General features: G+C 37.6%; 1 protein-coding gene across 3 annotated transcripts; it reads left to right on the top strand.

The window, feature by feature from the left end:
- LOC129704698 (inositol hexakisphosphate kinase 2-like) lies at nucleotides 1-22,952 on the top strand. 3 transcript variants are annotated; one of them, XM_055647998.1, is made up of 7 exons: nucleotides 6-155; nucleotides 1,140-1,238; nucleotides 16,279-16,585; nucleotides 18,747-18,969; nucleotides 19,262-19,422; nucleotides 20,835-21,010; nucleotides 22,176-22,952. In XM_055647998.1, exons 3-7 carry the CDS (start codon nucleotides 16,384-16,386, stop codon nucleotides 22,665-22,667), a joined length of 1,254 nt encoding a protein of 417 aa, XP_055503973.1. In that variant the 5' UTR covers nucleotides 6-155; nucleotides 1,140-1,238; nucleotides 16,279-16,383; the 3' UTR covers nucleotides 22,668-22,952. The 3 variants fall into 3 exon arrangements, with proteins under 3 accessions (XP_055503971.1, XP_055503973.1, XP_055503972.1); XM_055647997.1 differs by having other exon boundaries at nucleotides 1,140-1,264; XM_055647996.1 differs by lacking the exon at nucleotides 1,140-1,238 and having other exon boundaries at nucleotides 1-155.
- The last annotated feature ends 487 nt before the right edge of the window (nucleotides 22,953-23,439 follow it).

Genomic DNA, 23,439 nt, shown 5'->3' with positions numbered 1-23,439 from the left:
CGGGGCGGGGCTGCAGCCGCGGCGGTGCTGGGACGAGGCCGCAGTGCTGTTGTCAACGGGAAGGAAGAGGCGGCCGCCGCCATTTTATCCCGTCTGAGAACAAAGAAGGTGCGGCGTGTGTGAGGGGAAGCATAAAAACAGCCGTCCTAATCCCGGTAAGGAGACTGCCCTTAAAAAAAGATACACCACACCACATAACAATAAACCTCCCGTTAAATAAATCCACCTAAATAAGGGTTTTTTTTGGAATGAAATATTTATTTCCTTCCTCATTCCTTCGGTTGCTTAGTGACCGATTTAGAGCACCTCCACCTCTGGGTAAAACCCTCCCATTCTAGGGTTAAATTTAATCGACCTGCGACAGTTTATCTTGTGTACCTTCATAATCTGGATCATTTTTCTTTCCCATTCCCCGCCTCGCGTCCTTTCCAAATGAGCAGACCTCCCACCATTGGTGTGTTTTTCTTTCGTTGTGTTTTTCCTTTAATTATTAAAATCCCCCCTTTTCCCGCTTCAATTCTGATAACAACGGCATGATTAGCCAGATTTGGACTCTTTGTTGTGTTATTCCGATTTTTGACCTGTGTTTTTATTTATTTTCTTCATTGAATTTATAAATGTATTTGTGTATATTAATGATGGGTGATGGGTATAAGAAACAAGCTGTCAGAGCAGAGGTAGTTGAGCAGGCACTACACCAGCATTTAAAATATACTTGGTCATGTACATGGAGAGGAAAGGTTTAGAAGGATATGGCCCAAACGTGGGTCTATCTTAGTTGGGCATTTTGGTCAGCATAGATGAGATGGGCCAAAGAGCCTGTTTCAGTGCTGCATGACTAATTGCATATTAGGAAGGTAAAACGTTTGTTGTGCATTTCAATAGAATATCTTCATTATTAGTGAACATTATATTATTATAATGCAAAGTAAGGTTTTGCAGTTCCTCCTGTGGTACAACTGCTGGTTTAAAATTATTATTAGGCTAATGGTTACAGGATGAACCTATGATTAGATTAGGATCTGATTTACTCTGTTGCGGTTAGAAAGGCAAATCTCAACCAATTCAGAGTGTGTTTCTCCACTTTAGAATTCCTGTTATTGTTGCTTTGACTAATCAATAATGCAACTTTCTTACAGACCTCTTGCTTTTGGCGGAAGCGTTGTTACAGTCACTGATCCCTGTTACAAACCCAGTGCTGGAACTGCTGAGCGAGTTTGCTCATCGCCATCTGCTCTGTATGTGCCCGAGTCCTGGGTTCACGGTCAGCATCTAAATTTTATGCTGGTCCTTTTTGAAATGTCTGTTTTATCAGGATTAATGAAGCACTTCAATCTTGCTCCCTCTAGATTTGAAAAGATGCATGATTTGGAAAATGAATGTGCCAGTTGCTGGTGTCATTACAAAATTATTAAATGAAAATCAGTTAATTATACAAGATAGTGATGGTGACTTGTCAACATAATGTGAAATTATCAATAAGATTTCAGGAAGCATCACGTCCTGGATTTGTTTCTGTAATAAGGGTTGATGCTGTACCTGACCAGGTGTATAAAGCAAAGTATTGGAGGAACTCGGGGGGGGTCAGGCAGCATCTTTAGGTTTAGGTTTATTATTGTCGTGTGTACTGGGATACTGTGAAAAGCTTTGTTTTGTATGTTAACCGATCAAATCAGATAATATATACAATCAAGCCAAATTCAAGTACAGTAGAGAGTTCTCAACATTTCCAGGGGAAAAAGTCCAATGCCCACTGTTGGGTAAAGGAGAGTCGTGGCTTCAAACTTCCAGATCCTCTGCCCAATGGGAGCATAGAGATGAAGGAATTGGGTAGTCTGGTCTCTGGCGGACTGGGCTGCATCCACAACTTTATTGCGGTGTTAGACAGAGCCGTTTCCCAAAACGAGCTGTTATGCAAGCAGAAAATTTTGCTTTCTATGGTTATCTGTAGACGTTTGTAAGCGTCATTGGAGTCATATCGAATTTCTGCAGTTTCCTGAGGAAGTAGAGACACTGGTGTGCCTTCTTGTCAGGTGACGTTTTCGATTGGGGCTCTTCTTCAGACTAATGGAGTTATTGTTTCTCTGTTGTTACTTTTATACATTTTAACTTTTTTTATTGAAGACTGGTTTGCTTATGTTAAACTACAGAGTGATTCTGATTTGATTCTTAGTCTGAAAGTTGTGTGTTTATTGCCATTCTTAAACATGAGACTAATGCTTCATGGCAATGCATTATATTGAAACTCTGCTTAAGGTCCAATTTCATATTTGATGACAAGCACCATTCCTGACTATTCAAAACTATTTATAGATCTTTTCATGTACTAACTCACTTCCATATTTGCCAAGCCACTGTTATTGACATGCATGTTGTTTTGTGTTCTATCAGTGTTTTAAAGTGAATTTTAAAACTGCCATCATCTGAGCCAAGTCTAGTTAATGGGGGCGGGCAGGTGGGAGGCAAGTCTAGTTAATTATGTTGGGGCAGGGAGAGGAGGAAGGAAAATGTGAAAAGGAGGAGAGATCCAGGTGGACAGGTGAGACTATGAAAGGGGGGAGGGGGGATCTGTCACTGAAATTGGCATAATTTATGTTCATACCATTGAGCTGTACAATACCAAAGGGGAATATGAGGTGGTATTCAATCCAGCATTTGGCCTCACTGTGGCAGTGGAGAAGGCCGAGGAACTTTTCACTTGGCATTATGTTGCACGGCAGCCGTGAGCACATTGAGTGGCAGAGCAACCCAGAGGGCTGAATATCCTACTCTTTGGCCCAGTTCATATGTTGAAATTTTTTTTTAACTTTGGTTTGTTTTCCATGCCTGCACCCGCGGGATATTGCTAAGAGTTTTGGATGATTGATAGCTTTTCCTCAAGGCAATACTGAAATATTACTTACACTCTACCCTTCGTAACCCAGTGGATTCGGAGATTAACTTGCTGCCATTATAAGTCACATTAAATTTGTGAATAGCATCTTGCATCATATAAGTTTATTGTATTTTTTGCCATCAAGCTAATTGCTGTTTTATAGCTTGGTTTGCTATGACAATGTGGTGTTGCAATATTTGCCTGACATAAATGTTTATAAAAATATTTTCTCAACATTTTTTGAGAAAAGAAAAATTGGAATCTATATCCTTTCTTGTACCTGAAAAATAAGGCAATTGTGGATGCAATTTCATGCGTGTAGGTTGTAATTACTGTGCAATGTATATTGCCTAATCTGTTCACTGTAAAGATGGTTTGGAAAATTACCTGATAGCTGTAGGTTACCACTTTTTAAACTTGTACGGATGTCACACCACCATGTAATACAGTGATACAAATCATAAGCTAACTACAATCTTTAATGTAGTTGGTCATAACTGATAGAATCAAGTGCACCATTAATTTTTAAAGCCTTGCCTCAGTTGTCCTACTTACCGTGTTCTTGCTTTATTTTATCACTATGACCATGCATCTCCAATGCTGGTCGGTTACAGGTTTAATCTTCAGGCAGCACACCTGTTGTTTAGCTCGAGCAATGATTAGAACTTGGTTTCAGTTATTTCACTGGCCTTCCAGTAAAACAAGATTTCTGTGTGTGTATGTACTGATTTCTGTTTACTCTAGTGACTTAAGTGGTTTATAACAAAATCCATAGGGCTGATTCATACCAACTATTTCATGGACTATGTGCAATGTGCTATCAGATTTTCAATTCAAACTGGATTAATATGTTGGCCATTAATAATAAAATTTAGAATTTGATACTATGTGAAAACAGGCTGTTCGGCCCATCGAGTCGGTGCCAGCGATAACCCCGTGCACTCGTACTATCCTGCACACTAGGGGCATTTTACAGACGCAATTAACCTACAATTACGCAATTAACCTACAAATGCAAAGAGAAAAAATACCAGCATGCAGAATATAGTTTTAAAGCATTGTTACAATTAGAGGAAAAGTCCATCATCTGCAATGAAGTAGATTGGAAGATTGGGGCTAGCTTGTGGGAGGACCATTGTCTAGTCTGATAAAGCTGGGAGTCTGATGGTACATACTTTCAAAGTTTTGTCTTCTGCCTGATGGGAGAGGGGAGAAGAGGGAATAACTGGGGTGAAAAGGGTCCTTGATCAAATGGCAGATGATATTTACACCCTAGGGACTTGAAACTCTCGACCATCTTCAGCACCATTGATGCAGACTGGAGTTTGTACTCCATGCCACTTCTTGAAGGTGATGACCAATCCCTTCATTTTGCATGAGGTAGAGGTTGTTGTCATGACACAATGTTCACATTCCCCTTTCTGAACTTCATCTCGCCATTGTTTGAGATCTGGCCAACTATAGGGTGCTTTCACGAAAGGTCACTGGATCATAGGTCTTCACGCACGGAGCCGCAAAATCCAACTGGGGTACAAACGTCACTTCCAGTACATGTTATTGATGCTAGAAACGCGTACTTTCAAACCTGTTTAAAAACCGCGAAAATGGTTAGTTTTTGCGCTATAAATAACTGTGCCAGTCGGGATGACCGTGAGGCACAGTTATCCTGCTTTAGAGTTCTAAAGATTAAGGAAAATGAAGGTAAAGAGAAGAGAGAGCTGAAGGGAAAATAACAGCGGATGTTGTTGGCCGTGCAGATATAAAGATAGAAAACATCGGAATTATCGTGTTTGCTCACTGCATTTCATCAAAACTAAGGCATTATTGATGTTTTGATGAAATGCAGTGAGCAAACGCGATAATTTCCGATATTTTCTCTCTTTATATCTGCACGGCCAACAACATCCGCTGTTATTTTCCCTTCAGTCTCTTCTCTTTACCTTCATTTTCCTTAATCTTTAGAAGTGACGTTTGTACCCCAGTTGGATTTTGCGGCTCCGTGTGTGAAGACCTATGACCCAGTGACCTTTCGTGAAATCACCCTATAGTGGTGTTACCTGCAAACTTGTGGATGGTTTTAGAAGCAGAACTTGGTTGCACAGTTGTGTGTATAAAGGCAGTATATTAAGGGGCTGAGGATACCACCTTGCAGGGCACTGGTTTTGATGATTATGTCAGATTTGCCTATCCATACTGTGATATCTGACTCAATGGTAGCTGTGGAATTCAAGGATCAAGTTGCAAAGGAGGGGTCCAAGAGTTTTGAGTTCAGTTTGGTACGTGACTTTAATGTGCTGCCATGGGTGGTATGGTAGCAGGTAGAATGGTGACATTTAAGAGGCTTTTAGATGGACACATGAATATGGAGGGATATGGGTCTTGGGCATGCAAAAAAATGATTTGTTTAATTTGGCATAATTCGGTACTTACATTTTGGTCAAAGGACCTGTTCCTATGTAAATTCCACTGTTGCAAAATATATTTACCAGGAAGACGTGGCTCCAAATTTCCCATAAAAGGAAACTGAAACTTTAATGATTCACGTTTGTATTTAGTACTCGATGTTTTCTGCTGAACTACTTGTGGTGTACATGTTTGTGCTTTCACAGTTCATTTGATCAAGCAAAACATTTTAAATGTTTTTTTTTAATATGGGTAGAATTAAACACTTTTGCAGTCATAGAGTGATACAGTGTGGAAACAGGCCCTTTGGCCCAACTTGCCCACACTGGCCAACGTGTCCCAACTACACCAGTCCCACCTGCCTGCTTGGTCCATATCCCTCCAAACCTGTCCAATCCATGTACCTGTCTTAACTGTTTCTTAAATGATGGGATAGCCCCAAGCTCAACTACCTCCTCTGGCAGCTTGTTTCATACATCCACCACCCGTTGTGTGAAAAAGTTACCCCTCTGATCCCTATTAAATCTTTTCCCCTTCACCTTGAACCTATATCCTCGATTCCCCTACCCTGGGCAAGAGACTATGCATCTACCCGCTCTATTCCTCTCATGATTTTGCACACCTCTATAAGATCACCCCTCATTCTCCTGTGCTCCAAGGAATAGTGACCCAGCCTATTCAACCTCTCCCCTTAGCTTACACCATCTGCATGCACCTTGGGTAGCTTTAAAAAAATTATAGTATTGACGTTGTTAGGTCTGGTGCACTGTATCAGTGTAAATTATGAGTACATTATTTTAGAACTATTGCCATTTGTAGAATAATGAATGTGCTAAATGGGTGGTGTATATTTTAATAAAAAAAAGAGGATTTACTGATCAGACACTTTTCTTTGACTTTTCTTCCCAAAATAATTTTTAGGTAACCTCACGTGAGTCACTGCAGAAAATTGCAGCTTTAGAGGTTTTTTGCAGACGGTACCGCGCAATGATTTCTTAACGCTCTTAATGTAACAATGTGAAAGTACCCATATAAAGCATCAAAAACTAGTCATTGAGAAGTGTTTATCTTCGGTTTAAACCAGCATCTGCAGTTCCTTCTTACACATTGAGAACTGTGTTGAGTTGCAACTTGCTATACATTTTTGAATAAAATGTTGCATTATTAATATTGCAAACATAACATTCAAATTGCATGAGGCAGCAAGTTTAGTTTGGGCATTTAATTGCTTATAAATATAACTTTAGATATCTAAATATCATGTTTCCTGCAGAAGTGATTTTGTATAAGTATAGAGCACGGGAAAAACTTTAGAATTGCACAACTAGTGATAACTGTTTGATCTTATGGTTATACACTTATCAAAACTTAATGATTGATTAAAGTATTTACTAGGTAGATACTGAATTGTAATTCACAAGTTCTATTGCTACCTTAATTATAAGGTCAGGAAATCTGTACATATCCATCTGATCATCAAGAATTGCATGATCATTTTGTAGCCAAACTATTTGAAATTATTGTTCACAACTATTATTGCAGGTTCTATTTTAAAAGCACTTGAGTTCTAACACCAAGCTTTGTTTTAAGTGTGGCTAGAAAGTAAAATGATCTAAATGATCTATTTAGCATTTCATCAAACTAAGTCCATGCAACTTTACAGGGATAAAAAAAATGTTCATGCATTGTTTCTTAAAGTACATTTCCGAGTGGGTTTTATGGATGATTGGTGATCATTAATTGTAAAAAAAACAGGGAAATAATGCTTTTATGAGCCTTTCTATAGCGATGTAAATGGCATTCAGCGTTTAATTGTGAAGTGGGTATTTAAATACTCGTCTGAGATCCTGTGGGTGGATAGTTCTACAATTTAAATGCAGCATTGGAATTAAGATCGAACAATAAAGCACATGAACAGGTCCTTTGATCCATGATGACTGATGCCAAATTAAACGAATCCTATCTGCCTGCATCCCTTCATTCCCTACATCTTCATGTGACTGTCCAAATGCTTCTTAACATCACCATCATATCCATTTCCGCCATCACCCTGATTGCAGTACGTGCTTGGCAACTACCATTCTGTGTTTCAAAAAAACATGCCTCGCTCATATTAAAACTTCCATTTCCCACCTTAAAGCTATGCCGTCTAGTATTTAGCAGTTCCACCCTCTGAAAAAGACTACCCTATTTCGTCTTGTAATCTTGTGAACTTCTATTGGTCGCTCCTCCATCTCTGCTACAGAGAAAACAATCCCAGGTTTATCCAATCTCTTTTTATAACTAATACTCTAATCCAGGCAACTTCCCGGTTTGTGCACCCTCTCCAAAGCCTCCACATTCTTATGGCAGCCAGAACGGCGCACAGTATTCCAAAAGCAACCAAACCAAAGTTTTATATGCTGCAACATGACTTAGTGACTTCTATACTAGTCATTGGATGCTTTTCTTGAAACTATACATGATAAAATCCAGATTCACATAGATACATCAAAAATTCGGTATGTTTTAGCAATTTTCCAAAGATACACAAAAAACTGGAGTAACTCAGCGGGACAGGCAGCATCTCTGGAGAGAAGGAATGGGTGACATTTCGGGTCGAGACCCTTCTTCAATTTTCCAATTCCTTTTTGAAATAGTTACCTAATTCCAGTTTTTATTGCATTATATTTTGGAGCACTGACATTTTATGTTGTTTTGATACAGCTTACATTTAATCAGTTAAGCGTTTAAGGAATAAAAGTTTGTTCATCTATTTAAATCAGAAGTGTGTATGTGTGGATCAACCATGCATTGGTGAATTTGGTAAGTGAATGTGTCCTACATTTTTATGTTTAAAAAAAAAAAAAAAAAAAAAAGTGGTAGGGCATAGCATTCTTCATTTTGCAAATGAAGGAACTATTTTGTAATCATACTTTTGTGTTGAGTTATTGTAATTATTTTTTTTAAGACAATTCTGTTGGAATGTTTTGATAACCTGGACCCATCCCATGTTCCTTGGCAGTAGACTAGTTCAGAATCTTGATTGTGTAAATGGAGTTGGACTTGCAATTGTCTAGATCCTTTGTATCAAAAAGGCTGCTTTGGCTTCTTCACTAATGGTTCTCTATTGCTGATGAAAATCTGGATTTAAAAAAAAATCTGTTTATAAAGCAAACTTCCATTTTATATTCAAGTAAATTTTCATTCTGGATTTGGAGCCAAAGTAGATATTGACTGGGGGTTGGGTGTTTAGTGTTGGAACCTACACAAATATGGCTGATTTTCTACTAAACACTTGTCAATATGAAATAGATGGAATGAATTTGAAATTGCACTGTATTGTGTCCTGCATTTTAAAAGGACTGTATTGGTGCATATGCTATTTAAGGCCTTTGCCAATTTATCTTTGAAAATTGTACTTAAATGTACTGTTTGTAGATATTAGCTACATATTTCAAAATGAATGTAGTGTATAATCACAAGAGCTCTGTTAATATATTATGAATTGACAATTCTTTGTATGTCCATTTATGTCATGAGATCATGTAGAGTTGGCTGTATTGTTTCTAATTCTGTTTTGGGATCTAGTTGGTGTACATTATTTTGTACCATCAGCATTTTTTGACACATGCATCCTGCTTCTTAGCTGTTAAATATGAGTATTTTGGTAAATAGATTTTTTTTTTTTTTTTTGGGGCAACATTTTCTCATGTAAAAGACTTGTCTCATGTAAAAGACATCTGCTCTGTCTGCCTAGGTTTGCTGAATATGTCGCTCAGCCCGCCGATATCCTGGTTGCTAAACACTTTACCTCCCCCTCCCATTCCTCCACTGACCGTTCTGTCCTGTGCGCCTCCACCATCAGAGTGAGGCCCAACACAAATTTGAGGAACAGCACCTCTTATTCGCTTGGGCAGCTTACCCAGTGGCATGAATTTTGATTTCTCTAACTTCAAGTAACCCTTGCTTTCTCTCCGTCCCTCCCCCACCCTAGTTCTCCAACTAGTTTCACCGTCCTGATTAATTTTACTGATTGCATGCCTCATTGTCACCTTCCCCTCAGTCAATAATGAACCATTCTACATTTCCTTGAACATCGCATGCTTTGATCTGTCGTTTTCACACCAAAACCTTCCATATCTCTCGTCTGCCTCTCCCGTGATTCTCGGTCTGAAGAAGGGTCTCGACCCAAAATGATAATACCCATTCCTTCTCTCCAGTGATCCTACTGTCCCGCTGAGTTATTCCAGTATTTTTTGTCTACCTTTAGCAAGGAAGATGTTGCATTGACTGGTGCATATTCAGAGTAGCAGAGGTAGTTAAGTTTACTTTGTAAGTATTTGAAATGGATGATATTTTCAGCTTTTGAAGTGATGAAATTTAGAACGATAAGTAATGTGTTTGCAGTTTCTGAGATTGTTCTTAAGGCAATCTGCATGCATAGATCAATTTGACTTGAAAATAAGGAAATGTTTTTTGTCAGCGAGTCCTAGAAATCATTGTAACATGCATATGCTTACATTTCTTTAAGCAAAGCTGTTCAGTATCTTTGTGCATTGTATTTATTTTGCATTGGAATTGTGTATATTCCCCAGTGATCTGCTCAACTACTGTTGTAGCTGTAGAAGAAATCAACTTGAAAGTAACATTTGCCATTTTAGTCTTCTACTAGAGCCTCTCCTTAAAATATTATTTCAGAGCATTGTATTTCGTGTTTCTTAAAACCTAGCAAAAGAATGCCTGCTCTATATTGAGCAACAAAGCGTAAAGATGTGGTTACTTGTTCCCAAGTCTTTAAAATGATTTCCTTTCTTTGGCATTTTATTGATATATCAACTATTTTTGTCATTGCTAAATTAGATATTCATACTGTGGTTTTTGAAAGTGGTACACTAGTGGTTATGCATAATTAAAATGTAGCCTGCAATCGGTGGTTTTTCATGTAATGTTGGCTGTGTTTTATATTCAGATCAAAATATTTACTTTAGTAGGAACACTTTTAAACACCGAATATTAGATTTTGCAATGCAGTTTTCAGAGTTTAGATGGGTATAGACAGAATGGAGAGATTGATACTGGGTTTGCAGTGGAAATCATTCTTGAGCTTTAGATCAAAATGCAGAACAAAGTCTGGCACTCTCAGGACTTTGGTGCCAGACAGACCAATTTTCTAGACCGTGTAGGAAGGAACTGCCGATGCTGTTTTAAAACTGAAGATAGAAACAAAATGCTGGAGTAATTCCAGCATCCAAGCAGCATGTCTGGATATCAATTTTCTAGACTACTGGATATTGCTGCTATTAACACACCTGTACATTTTAAAATCATTTATAGATACTGCACAGCATAATAAATGTTCCCATGTACTCAGTGAGAGTAAAGGTTGCATGGAAAATAGAACTAGCTGAGTCAGATGCCAAACTATCTGAATTTCAAAACAATAGGAAAGTAACACCAGAATTTTACTGTACTTTGGAATCAATTAAACCATATAATGTCTCACATGGCTTCTTAATTTGCTAGGCTTCCTGGAGTTTAATTGTTCTTTGTTTTTAAGCTAAAAATTCTGTTTTGAAACTGTAATCATTGGTCCATTATTAATCTCTTTATATTCTATGACCTAGTCATTTGCTTTCTTCCCATTAGCTATATCTCCCTGTGCACATCTGTGTGGAGGGGGTGTGGTGGTGGTACTAGAGTACTAGTCTGGCTTTCACGAATATCGTAAATAATTTTTGCTTATTTTTCTTTCTTGGACACATTTTAATATCTTCCTCTTGTGGTTATCTGGTTAATATAAATTGCAAGATTATTGAAATCTCTTTGAGACCATTTGTTGGAATAAATAATGGCTCAGTTGACCTATTGAACCTTAATTGACATTGCATTATTCTGACCTCCATTCTAGAGTTCTTACCTCAGTTCATCCCCACCCCTCCCTTTCGCCCCAACGTACCTCTTCACACGTTAAAATAGGGAATTAAATTGAAGCACATGTCTGCCAAATTAGAGTTAAAGTTCCCAAGATGTATTTGAATTTGCATTTCTACCAAGTTTAAAAAAAAAAACAAGAGCGTGCAAAGCACTTGGAAAACAAGTAGAGGTGTTCTGTTGCTGAGATAGGTTTAAGAATATGGAGGTTGGGTGAAGAACATGATGGTTATAGAAAAGCAACTGTTCCCGAACCTGGTCTTGTGGGACCTTGGGTTTCTGTACTCCTGGCCTATGGTAGCAGTGAGGAGAGAGCATGGTCTGAATGATGGATCCTTACCAGATACTACTATCATGCGGTAATACTTTGTCTAGAATCTTTCATTGATGGGAGAGCTCTGCCTGTGATGAACCAAGCTGAGTCCACCGCTTTGCAGCCTCTTGCATCCTGTGTGTTGGATTTGTTGTACCAGGCCATGATGCAACAATTGGTTCTTTCAGCAATGCATTTGTGGAAGTTGGAGTATTTTATTTACTGAATCTCATTAAACTTTAGAGAAAGTAGAGGCGATGGTAAATTTTGCAATAATATTTGAGCTGCATAAATATTGCACCATGGAAATGTTTATACATTTGTGCTCCATAGAGATTCTAGCTGCATATGATCAGCCTGTTCCTTATCTGTCTATTTCTTCAACTACCTAATGTTTTTCTGTTTGTTAATCCATAAATTGCTGTTTTTATTATTACATAAAATCCTTCGCCAATTAATGAGTGAGTCTGGAATTATCGTGATTTCTTTAGTGTTCACTATCCTTAATTTTATATTTAATTAATAAATATCCTCATGTAGACCAATATGTGACGGCTGGCTGCTTAAAAAAAGAGAAATAGTTGACTTTACATTGAAATATTTCAAAAATAAGAAAGTGAGGTCAAAATTATACCACTAAAAATGTCACCTGGTTATATATAATCTACTAGGTCTGTAAATAAATTCAGACTTGCTGAAGTACTAACTCTGCTCCATTTGCAGGGTAAATACCTGCAGTTTGCTGTGGAACTATTGACATTTACCACAAGATTGGCCAATTCAATGTTTATTCTAAATGTGCTTATAACACTATATGTTCACAATTGCTTTTGCTGATCTGCCATTCATTATTAAACTATTCTTTCTGTGGTAGATATTTTTGATGCCAGTCGCCACATTAGCTGATGAAAAAAAAGTAATTTTGTATAAATTTCATTCAACATTTTAGCCTATAATCTACCTTAAATGCCTTGTGCTGATCAACTGTTCTAAGAAAGTGGTGTGTGCATTTTCCTGGATTATATTTTTCCATTACAACAAGCAATTTGAGGCTTGTTTTCCCGCTTGTTTCCTCTATGCTTTTCTATTTTATTTATCATATGCAGGAAGTTGGTTTAGCATGTTCCAAATTATTGAAATCCAGTATTGCTTCCTCACTTTGCACAGAATAAGTTGTGTGCACTTTTAATTCACTGTGCTGATTAACATTGAGGTTTGGCTGTTAGTTGGAAACAGCATCCAACCATGAGATAACATGGCTAATATAAAAATTAAAAAGTTTGGTGCATGTGAAAATAATGTCCTGTAATGTTGACGGATGGGAATTGATGATGAACGTGGGTTCCCAAAAGTTTGCAGTAATGCATTATATTTTCTCTTGGTACCTGATAAAGGGGTCTCCCCGATGAAGGGTCTCTAAGCCTGACCAGCTGAGTTACTCCAGCATTTTATGTCTAGCTTCGGTGTAAACCAACATCTACAGTTCCCTCTTACACATAATATGCAACTTTTATTTTTTGACTGTATGAGTCTGCAAAGCACTGGTTCATATTGGATAGATAATCCTAGTAAATGTTATACTCTTGAAATGATTGGCTATTAAATGGATCTTGCGTATAAGATTTCTGAAGAATCGTCAATGTGGCAGTGATACATATTTTGCAAATAGGAATCACATTTGAAGGTCAAACATGTTTTAAATAGTTCAATCCAGTTGGTTGAGTTAGGGGTATAATTAAAAGGTCTAGTTGTAAATTTGGCTGTATTGATTTTCACCACAAAGTTGCTTCAAATTTATTTCAATTACATTTTAACAAATTTTACATTTTAGGAATGTAATTTGTAATAGAATGTTTTGTTTCGTCCTAAATCGATAAATTAAACCACATTTGCCAATCATTGAAAGCTGCCTCAGTGTTTGGTTTGATTTTCTGGAAATCTTAGTTTCATGCACACTTGAATTTTCAGGTTATTGATATTAACACATTTTTACCCCCTTCAACCAAGTGGTTTAGTTTGGAGGCACGCAGTGGAAAAGGGCCTTTTGGCCCAACGTCCATGCGACCCACGATCACCTATGTTCAACATGTTGGGGACAATTTACTAAAGCCAATTAACCCACAAACCTGTACGTCTTTGGAGTGTGGGAGGAGAATCGGAGTACCCGGAGGAAACCCACACAGTGCATTGAACTATGCAGTGTGATAACTGCAGTATGTTCGCAGTCTTTTAATTTGTGATGCATAACCATACTCCCTGCATTTCAATAAAATCTTATTTGCGCAAAAAAAATTACTTTGAGAATGCTAATTCTTCAATTTGCTCAGTATGAATCGATATAAGAGAAAATTGCCTAGCTGTTTTGCAGTTGGTGTTTTCACTTGAGCAAAGAGGCAGGAGGGTGATCACTGTCCTCAAGGTGTATGTTTTCAACACAAAGAAGGAAGAGTTGGTATACTGATCTGAATCCTGACTGTTTAAACAGTGAAAAATGTGGTTTATTGCATTTCTCTGCACTGCTAATCGTTGCTTAAAGTTGAGATTTTTATCAATTGATGCAAGTTGGGGGAGATGTACTGAATGAAGAATTATAGTAGGCATTAATATTTTGAATGCAGATCAAAACTTACAATTATAAGACAACCTGAAAATAGCATTCAGCTGATTAACTGATGAAGTGGGGGTGGGGAAGAAGTCAAATTTACATAACTTGTATTGGGGTCAGATTTGCTAGTCCAAATACGGTGTACCATTGAGAAGTCTAAAAGATTGTGGACCTGATTGGAATGAGTTGACTAAGTTCACTGATTTTTGGTGTAATTGATTTCAACCCTCAGTATTTTCAGTTACATCGCTCACATTCGGGCAAAATCTTCCCGTTCTGCAGCACTTGTATTTTTTAATCTCTAACTATAACACAATATTCTACAGAATGCTTATTTTCATTTTTGAACTTTTACATGTTGCATTTGTCTATGGAATTGTATGCCTCAATAGTTATTCACTATACCCCCGTCCGTACATGACAAAAATAAACACATAGAATAATATGCAGCAGGATATTTACCTAAAATCATTTATTTCATAATTAATACATCTATTTACCAAATGGATAGAATAGGACATAAAAGGGATAGATAGTTCATCAGGCAGGGGTGTCTAGTACTGGAAGGTGTACATTTAAGGTGAGGGGATAAATTTCAAGGAAAACTGAGGGATGTGATTATTATGGAATAAGTTGGTGGTGGAGGCCTGATAAAATCACATCTTAAAAGGCATTTGACCAGGAGTTGGGGCGGAACAACTTGGAGGAATATGAGCATAAAGGTAATAGGATTAGTGTAGATTGGGATTGTTGGCATAGGTGAGGTGGGGACGATAGGCCCCATTTCTGTGCTCCGATTCAATGAAATTGTGACTGAGGGTGTTTGGTTCATCATTAAGGAATGCACGTGATGTGCCCATTTATTTTCTGCTGTTAGAATGATATGCTTTTGGCATAAAGAACTGACTTTTTTGGTGAAATTACCAGTTACTGATCGTGGTTAGTCGTGACTCAGCAGATGGCACCATTTATGCTTGGAATGTTAGTTCTGAAACCCTTTGTCTTGGACTTTGGTTAGATCTGAATTCTAAAGGTTTATTGTACTTTGTCCTTCCAAAGTGGATTGTTGACATTTTGTTCTTTGTACTCAACCCTTCATTAAAAAAAGTACAGCTGGAAATCGTTTAGGAGAATACTTACGCAGGTCTGTAACTTAACACCAATGAATATTTTGATTGGTGTACATTTGATTGAACGTGCTATTAGTATTTTTCTCATTTTCTTCCAGAATCACAAGTTTCTCTTTACTTGACCGATTAAGTGCCCATAAACTTTTGCGAGACTATAATGCTTATTTTTGTTGTATGTCTAATTTTCACTATACTAAATTTACTTCTAATAAAACTAAATTTGTATTACAGTATCTGCTCTGCAAAGGCAGCATTGCAATATGAAGCCAAAGTGACTGTAAATAATTCTCAAAGTACATTAAAAAAAAAGACTCCGTTTTCTGTTGACAAATTCTGTTTTTAACGTATAAAACATTTAGGGATCATGAAATTCTCAACTTAAGGAGAGAAGTCTTCAGTTCAGAATATTGTAGGAGCAGATTCTGTTCGGAACAAACAGGGTTCAATTCAGTCACAGCTCACCTTTGCAATCCCTTTAGGATCATGTTTACCATTCTCATTTAGGAGAGTCTGAAGCACACACACAGTTGTTTTTACAGAAGTGGTCATTTTACTCCTGAAATACCTGGTACTACTTTTAAACCTTGCAGCCCTTTTTTAAAGTTTTATTAATCTTGACCATAAAGGCAAGACCCTATTGCATTTGACCAGGATAGTTCAGATCTGTGTACATTGACGTTGCACTTTGATCTTGCCAAATGCTGTGAAGTCGATGCAAACCAGCTGAGAGCAGCAGTGTTCCATTTTCACTGCTCCGTATTCCTTATCTGGCTCACTGCCATGGCCTTCCCACTGAAAGTAAGTGGCAGTCAATTGGTCACACTTTGTGACGTAGGAGGAGTATAATTGGATCAGTGTTTTATCTGTGTGTGACCTCACAGTTCAGTATTTCATTGCCCTTCCCAGTGGTTCAGCTCAGTTGTGCTTCAGATTACTAAAAGATCATTTACTGGAATGCTTCGTGGTTTGCTTCAAGGAGAATTTATTTTGCCGTGCAATTGAAGGAACCTAAACACTGGGAATTCTATTGTTATTGCAGGATCCTGGCGCTATAATCAGCCATCCTTTGGATTAAGAAACGCCAGCTTGTAGCCACAGACTTCATACAGCCTGCTGTACTTGTTTTGTCTAATGTGCTTTAAGGATGAGCCCAGCACTAGGAGCAATGGAAGTGGAGAACTATGCAAAGGGAGTCCTCCTAGAGCCGTTTGTTCACCAGGTTGGAGGGCATTCTTGTGTCCTCCGCTTCAATGACAAGACCATTTGCAAACCCCTTATTCAGCGAGAGCATCAGTTTTATGAGACACTGCCTCCAGAGATGCGCCGGTTTACACCACAATATAAAGGTATGTGCAAACACATCTTCTACGAAAATTGTATATATGTTTTTATTTTGGCCTTTTCTCCTTTATTGTTGTACAAATCTGTTATGGTGTTTGGGTACTTTGGGAGGGTGGGACAAAGAAAATTTGTCTTGTTTTTCTTTCAAATTTATCAGATGAAAGCCGTGATCTGACAGGTGGGGTCCAGTTGCCAGCTAGATCGCAGTGTAGTTGCGTGACGATTGAATAGCCTGTATTCTTCTATACTTTAGTGGGTCTGCTGATGGAGGTAAGTTCATCAAAGGTGAAGAAAATGTTAAAATATTTAAAGTGTTATAGGTTATGATCTTGATTATGAAATAGATTTTGAATGTAAAGACTTGGCAGTTTTGAAAAATTGTTATGGATTTTTTTTGATTAAATTGAATTGTAAATGAAACCGCTGGAGCTTTTCTCTCTCTAACGATTTCAGTAGGCTTTAGCAGGCTTTTTAAAGTTGAGGTAAAAGCTGGAAAAGCAGCAGTCTGCCGCCTTTCATCTAGAACAGGACCGACTGGAACAACTAGCTCCACCAGGGTGTGTGAGTCGGCCAGTTCCATTATAGGCTGTAGTTGGGGAAGTTCCTAGTACAGTAAGTGACAACATATCGATGTTGCAATCTCATGCAGTTTTAATATAAGAGGAAAGAAAGTAATTGTTCACAGATTAGTTTATGTTCATATTTGGCACAGTAAAGTAATATGATTAGGTTAAGTTCAGTTCTGGAACATGGATAATAATATTTTACCGTAACAGTAAATATGTTAATCATAACATTCATTGGAATGCTTTGATGTGAGAGATTAACGATTATATTTTTTTAGATGGACTTAAGGCTTTAATGTTATAGTGAATAATGTTTTAAAAGATAAGCAGTTGCTAAGAAAATGTTAAGTTTGCAATAATCAATTTAATGTGTAAAATGTGAATGCAGGGCTGTTTTGTGTTGTGCTTTGGAAGAAGGTGGGGCTGACTGCTCCCCTTTATTCCATCATGTTTGTTTTCCAGGATAAAACCCTAGTCCTTGTCCATGCTTCCCTTAGTTAACCCTGCCTGTCTGAAGGACAACCTGGGTTCGGCCACCCCCTGGTTAGGTCCATTCTTGATGTTTACACACCATTGTCAGCTATTAAAGGCTCTGAACTACGGGTTCCTTCATCCAGAATGCTCTGTCTGGCAATCGTGCAGGATGACAAAGACCCATTCAGTCTGCTGTTGGAATGCTCAAAAAAAGACGATATTAGGATTGAAGCAGCAGTCAACCAACAACAGCTGAACCAAATTCTTTAACTCATTGAGCCAAATCAAAGACTGGCCTCAGATTTACTTGAGACCTCTTCAATGAACTTGCAAAGAAGCAAGCACAGGTCATTGACTGTGTGGTTTGGTGGTGGGATTGCACTACATCTACAATGAATTGCAGAACAATACATGGAAAAACATTAATTGGTATCCTTTTTCATAATTGCAATGTAATACAATTTCTTGACTTTATTTTTGTAATTGTATGTTGAGTAATAGGGTTTGTTTAGGGATTATGTGCTGTTTGTCTGTCTCGTAATTGCAGTTTACCCAAGTTTGACAAAGCTTTCAAAGATTCTGTAGTTCACTGTGTCAGAAAGTTGCAGCAAGCTTTGTATTCACTGTTCTGCATCAGCCTCTTTACTATTTGGCTTTATGATGTGCATTGCTATGCTCTGTTTCATAATTGGAAAACTGTAGTTTATTGACCTCCAAGATTTGGATGAAGTATTTTCCATGTTGCTCTATTGCATACATTTACTCAATAAACTGCACAAAAAATAACTTCAATTCCAATAAACAACTTCCTCAAGTCTATTTGTCTCTCTCGTTTTATTGACTCCTACTTTATTATATGCTGATGTTTGTGCAGTGTTTGGGGTGGGTGTCTATAAATTGGAAGTTTATATTTTTCCAGATTACGAAGATGTCTGTCTAGTTTTTTTGATATTTGTTAGGTTCAGAGGCGGCGCAACTGCATTAAAAACTGAAGGCTTGGGTAAGCAAACAGGCTGTTTTGTTGTTGCTGTTACTCTGTACAATCAAATGACTAATTTAGTTGCTAAGGTTTTTAAATGGCTGCTTTCTGCCCACCTGACAATTGTTGGCTTTTCTGTTCTTGTAGGCGTTGTTTCTGTAAGTTTTGAAGAAGATGAAGAAGAAAATCTGTGTTTAATCGCCTACCCACTAACGGGGGACCAAACCGATTTGGAAAATGTAGATAACTCCGAATGTGAACCCAAAAATAAGCTAATAAAGTGGAGTAATAAAAAACCCGTGTTACTAGAAAATGACAATTATAGCAAAGAACGGGTCAGGCAACACAGGAAAGAAGAAAAAATGAAAAGGTTGGTTTAAGTGGCATTTCACTGCCTTTCATCTATTATGGAGATTTTAAAGATTTTAAACTTATTTGGGCTTCATCTCTGGTCCATTAGGTGGATAGTCATACAGCAACTTGTCTATGTCCAATTTGTTGCTTGTTTTCCACATACATTTTTTTCCTTACGTAAACGATCAATGTTTTTTGAAGTAAAGAGACGGAGCTTCAAGTTCTATGTTTGATATTTAATTTTAATTAACTAACTTCTCTGTAGAATTGACAGTGAATCTAACGGATAATTTATTTTTCTGTTGTAGCCATAAACTAGACGAGGAATTTGAATCAAAGAAGTCTGAAGTGTTGTTTTATAGTGCAGAGAAGAAGTCTGGGAAAGTAAAGCATAACCCTTGGAGCATGAAGTGTCACCAGCAACAGTTGAAACGTATGAAGGATAATGCCAAACATAGAAACCAATACAGTATCCTTTAAAATCATTATGCCATGAGAGTGAAGTGCCCTCCTGCATCCTTCCTATGTGGTGTGAGTGTGTGCCTGTGCTCTTCTGCTTTTTTTTCCCCCTTTTTGGGATTCAACTTGGAAATTCAGCATGACTTCTTACCAAAAGTGTATATCATACACGTTATTTTTCCATTTGCGAGGCTGATAAATAATTTTATTTCCCTGTCATACACAAAAATGTCAGGTTCCCTTTCCTGACAATCATTTTATGAATTGGAAGGGATTTTTGCAACAATCTGGAGTTTCATGCACAATCTATCCAAACCGTATACTTCATCCAGACTTTAATTTTTTTGAATATGTGGGTTGAGGTGTTGGTGGTGGGGGGGGGGGATATTGGGGTGGTATTAGATCTGTATTTGAAGCCAATGGCTGCTCTTGAGGCATAAACAACTTTGCTGAGGTACTCCATTGTAGTCACCCGGCCTTCAATTAATGGAAATCTTATAAATTGTGGACTTTTTTTTTTTTTTAATCGGCATTGAAAGGAAGACGCTTTCTTGCATGAAATGCTTGAAGCAGTTTTTCACATTTCAGGAATTTAGAACTTTCAGCAAAACAAATTATCAAAAATTTCTTGTAGTACAGAAAGGGGCTGCTCAACCCGCCACATCTATACTGGTGTGTTTGACTTTCCACACTAATCCCATTTACCCAGATGAAAACAGTATTTTTCTATACCTTGCTGATACTAGTTTTGTCTAAATGCCTATAAACTAGAAAATTGTGTTTGATTTCACCAAAACCTCTGGATATGCGTTCTATCAGCCAGTCCCTTTATAAAAAATATAAAAATAAAAAAAAAACCCTCAGATTCATTTAAAACTCCTCCTCACAGTAACATTTTTAAAAGTACCTCGTCGTTCATTGTATATGTCCTGCCCCTATTTGACTTCCCAGAATATATCAACACGTGTTTGTTGGGATTAAATCTCATCTGCCAGTGCTCTGCCCAACTTTCTATTAATCTATATCCTGCAATAGCATTTGACAACCTTCCTTGCTATCCACAGCATCACTGATTTTCTTTTTGTGCCGTCTGCAAATTAAAAAATCACACCACCTTGGACAACGCCACAGCTTCCAATCAAAAACTTAAGTTGAACATTGTGTTTTTTCCATATGATTTGAATGATTTTAATTGCCCAGCAAATTGTAAAATACAGACAATATTTACCTATTTGGATCGATATGTTTAGTGAAATTGCAGAAATTTTTAACGACCCTTAATTTGTATATACATTTTGAAATATTAATTTTTAGTTGTGTTTAAACATAATTTTTTTATTGCATTGTATTTCAAAATTATCACACTGGCCTAATTAAGCCTAATTCCTGAAAATTTGTATTTAACCTTAACGCCCTTGTCAGAATTTATTTTATTGGAAAATCTAACCTGTCGGTATGAAGTTCCATGTGTTCTGGACTTAAAAATGGGAACTCGCCAGCACGGAGATGATGCTTCCGAGGAAAAGAAAGCGAATCAAATCCGTAAATGTCAGCAAAGCACTTCAGCTGTTATTGGTGTCAGAGTCTGTGGAATGCAGGTATGTATAGTCAATATAAGGGAAGCAGGTGGGAGAGTACAGAAGTCTTCTCTATTAGGGATAGTTGCTTTGATGAAAGCAGATGATGGGGATGAAGGAATCAACATATGTTATCAATCATTTCTGATTACATAAGATTCCCCAGTAAATATTGATAGCTACTGTGAGGAACTAGTTCTTGACACATTGTCAACTACATACGCTATAAACGTAGACGTTTTTTTATTGAATTTTGCAACTCAATTATGACACTCAATTTATCAACCAGGGCAGAACCCTGAGATCCTCTTGTGAACCTTGATCCCATTGAACCCCTATCCAGTGAAACAACTGTTGCTAGCCAATTATTATTATTTATTAATCTTGCCTCAGAGAAAAGTATATTTGAATAGTTCGTAAGTTTTAGGAGCTGAATTACGCCAATCGGCCCATCAAGTCTACTCCATCATTCAATAATGGCTGGTCTATCTTTTCCTCTCAACCCCATTTTCTTGCCTTCGCCAATGAATTTTGCAGATTCACAACCCTCTGACTAAATAAATTCCTCCTCATCTCCTTTCTATTGGTATGTCCTTTTATTCTGAGGCTATGCCTTCTGGTCATACTCTCTCTCACTAGTGTATGATTTTAATTCTGGCACTTCAATTCAATCAAAAATCTTGTTCAGCTAAGTCAAGATTTAAAGGGGGAAAAATCTTACATGCTGCCATGAGGAAATAGATTGTGCATTATTTTCAAGAGGCGTTTGGTTTTTATTACTTGGATACACAAAGAAAGAATGTTAATAACCTGCTGTGAAAATTGTCCATAAACAGTAGTCATCCCCCACATTTGCCACTGGGACTTCCATCCTATCAATTGTGGTTGGTTTAGTTAGCCAATATGTTGTAGCCTAATTGATAATTTAGCTAAAGACATTTTGTAACCAAAATTAACAGAGACCCTGATGTTTTTGGTTGAGTTCGCTATGTGTCCTGTTCAAATGGATGAAATAGTTGTGTTCAACTATATGTGCATTTTTAAAACTGACATTGATCGTAGACTTTCACTTTTCCTTGGGAGTTGATAATGCTGCTGAAAGCTTTTTTCTCAAATGTAAATCAGTCTTTTTAAAAGTTGATAATTGGAAAGCAATTGTAATAAGCATTGTCCTTTTTCTTTCTAGGTATATCAACTGGACTCCGGCCAACTTATGTTTATGAACAAATATCACGGAAGGAAACTTTCTGTACAAGGGTTCAAAGATGCACTTTACCAATTTTTTAATAATGGAAAGTATTTGCGCAGGGACCTTTTTGACTCTGTTCTGAAAAAACTCTCTGAACTCAAATCTGTATTGGAGAAGCGGGAGTCTTATCGTTTCTATTCTAGTTCCCTGCTTATCATTTATGATGGCAAGGAGTCGACAATGGATTCTGATTCTGAATACTCAGAAGACCTTTCTGAAGAGTCAGCTGATGAGTCTGCGGGAGCTTATGCTTACTCGAACTCTGCCAGCAGCATGGTTGATGTCCGCATGATTGACTTTGCTCACATGACTTGCAAGTATTTTGGTGAAGACAGTGTAGTTCATGAAGGGCAGGACACTGGCTATATCTTTGGACTTCAAAATTTAATAACTATTATTAAAGAAATAAGAGATGACAACAACGAATAAAGTAGAAAAGGGTAATGCTGCTGTTGTGAATGGGTTTTATTTGTAGTCAGAATGTCAACTGATCAGCCTGTTGGTCTTGGCACTCGTGGACCTGCCATGGTGGACACTCGTCGGCAGAAGACAAAAGACTGGGCATTTCCTACAGTTGGTGCTCGAGGAAGGCACTTACAGATACTATTTATTTTAAATATTTCATGAACATTCCATATTATTTGAGATCTCAAATACCTCTGTGTTTCTGTGCGTAACTTCATAAATAAAATAAAATCGTTTTGTGGTACATAATATGATTATGTTGTTATTTTTATCTAATCTAAACAGAGAGTGCACCATTGAAATTGATGCCTTCAGTTGTTTTTCAGCTGGGTAATATTTCGGTAACTGGATTGAAAACAGCCGGATTAATGTGTCCACCATCTTATCTCAGCAAGTGTAATGGTGGAGATGCATGGAACTGGAATCTGGAGCACAACACAAAGTGCTGGAGGAACTTGGCAAATCCGGCTGCATCTGTGGAGGGAATGGAGAGACGACATTTCGGGTTGGGTTTCTTTTAATTGCTCCATTTCGACCCAGCATCTGACTCTTGATGCTGGTTTCAAACTATCAACCTGTATTTACATAGGTTTTGGTGCAGTTACCTGACGTAGCCTCTTTGATGATGCAGCTATTTCCAGCAGACCAGAGCTACATTCTTACTAAATGACGTTCTCCCACACCTTAGGAGTTAAACCAAAATCAAGGAAGATTTGTTAAGAAAATCAGGAAGACC

This window comes from Leucoraja erinacea, chromosome 16 (assembly GCF_028641065.1).
Source record: "Leucoraja erinacea ecotype New England chromosome 16, Leri_hhj_1, whole genome shotgun sequence".
In the NCBI taxonomy this organism is placed as follows: domain Eukaryota; kingdom Metazoa; phylum Chordata; class Chondrichthyes; order Rajiformes; family Rajidae; genus Leucoraja; species Leucoraja erinaceus.
Note: the sequence above shows the minus strand (reverse complement) of the source record. Positions and strands in the feature narration are given on the sequence as shown.

Excerpts from the sequence above, each read along its gene's own strand:
- LOC129704698 (XM_055647996.1), top strand. The coding sequence starts at position 16,384 with ATGAGCCCAGCACTAGGAGCAATGGAAGTGGAGAACTATGCAAAGGGA. Across the intron at positions 18,970-19,261 it reads AAAGAAGAAAAAATGAAAAG|CCATAAACTAGACGAGGAAT; the intron begins GTTGGTTTAAGT and ends TTTCTGTTGTAG. Across the intron at positions 19,423-20,834 it reads CAAACATAGAAACCAATACA|AATTTATTTTATTGGAAAAT; the intron begins GTATCCTTTAAA and ends CGCCCTTGTCAG.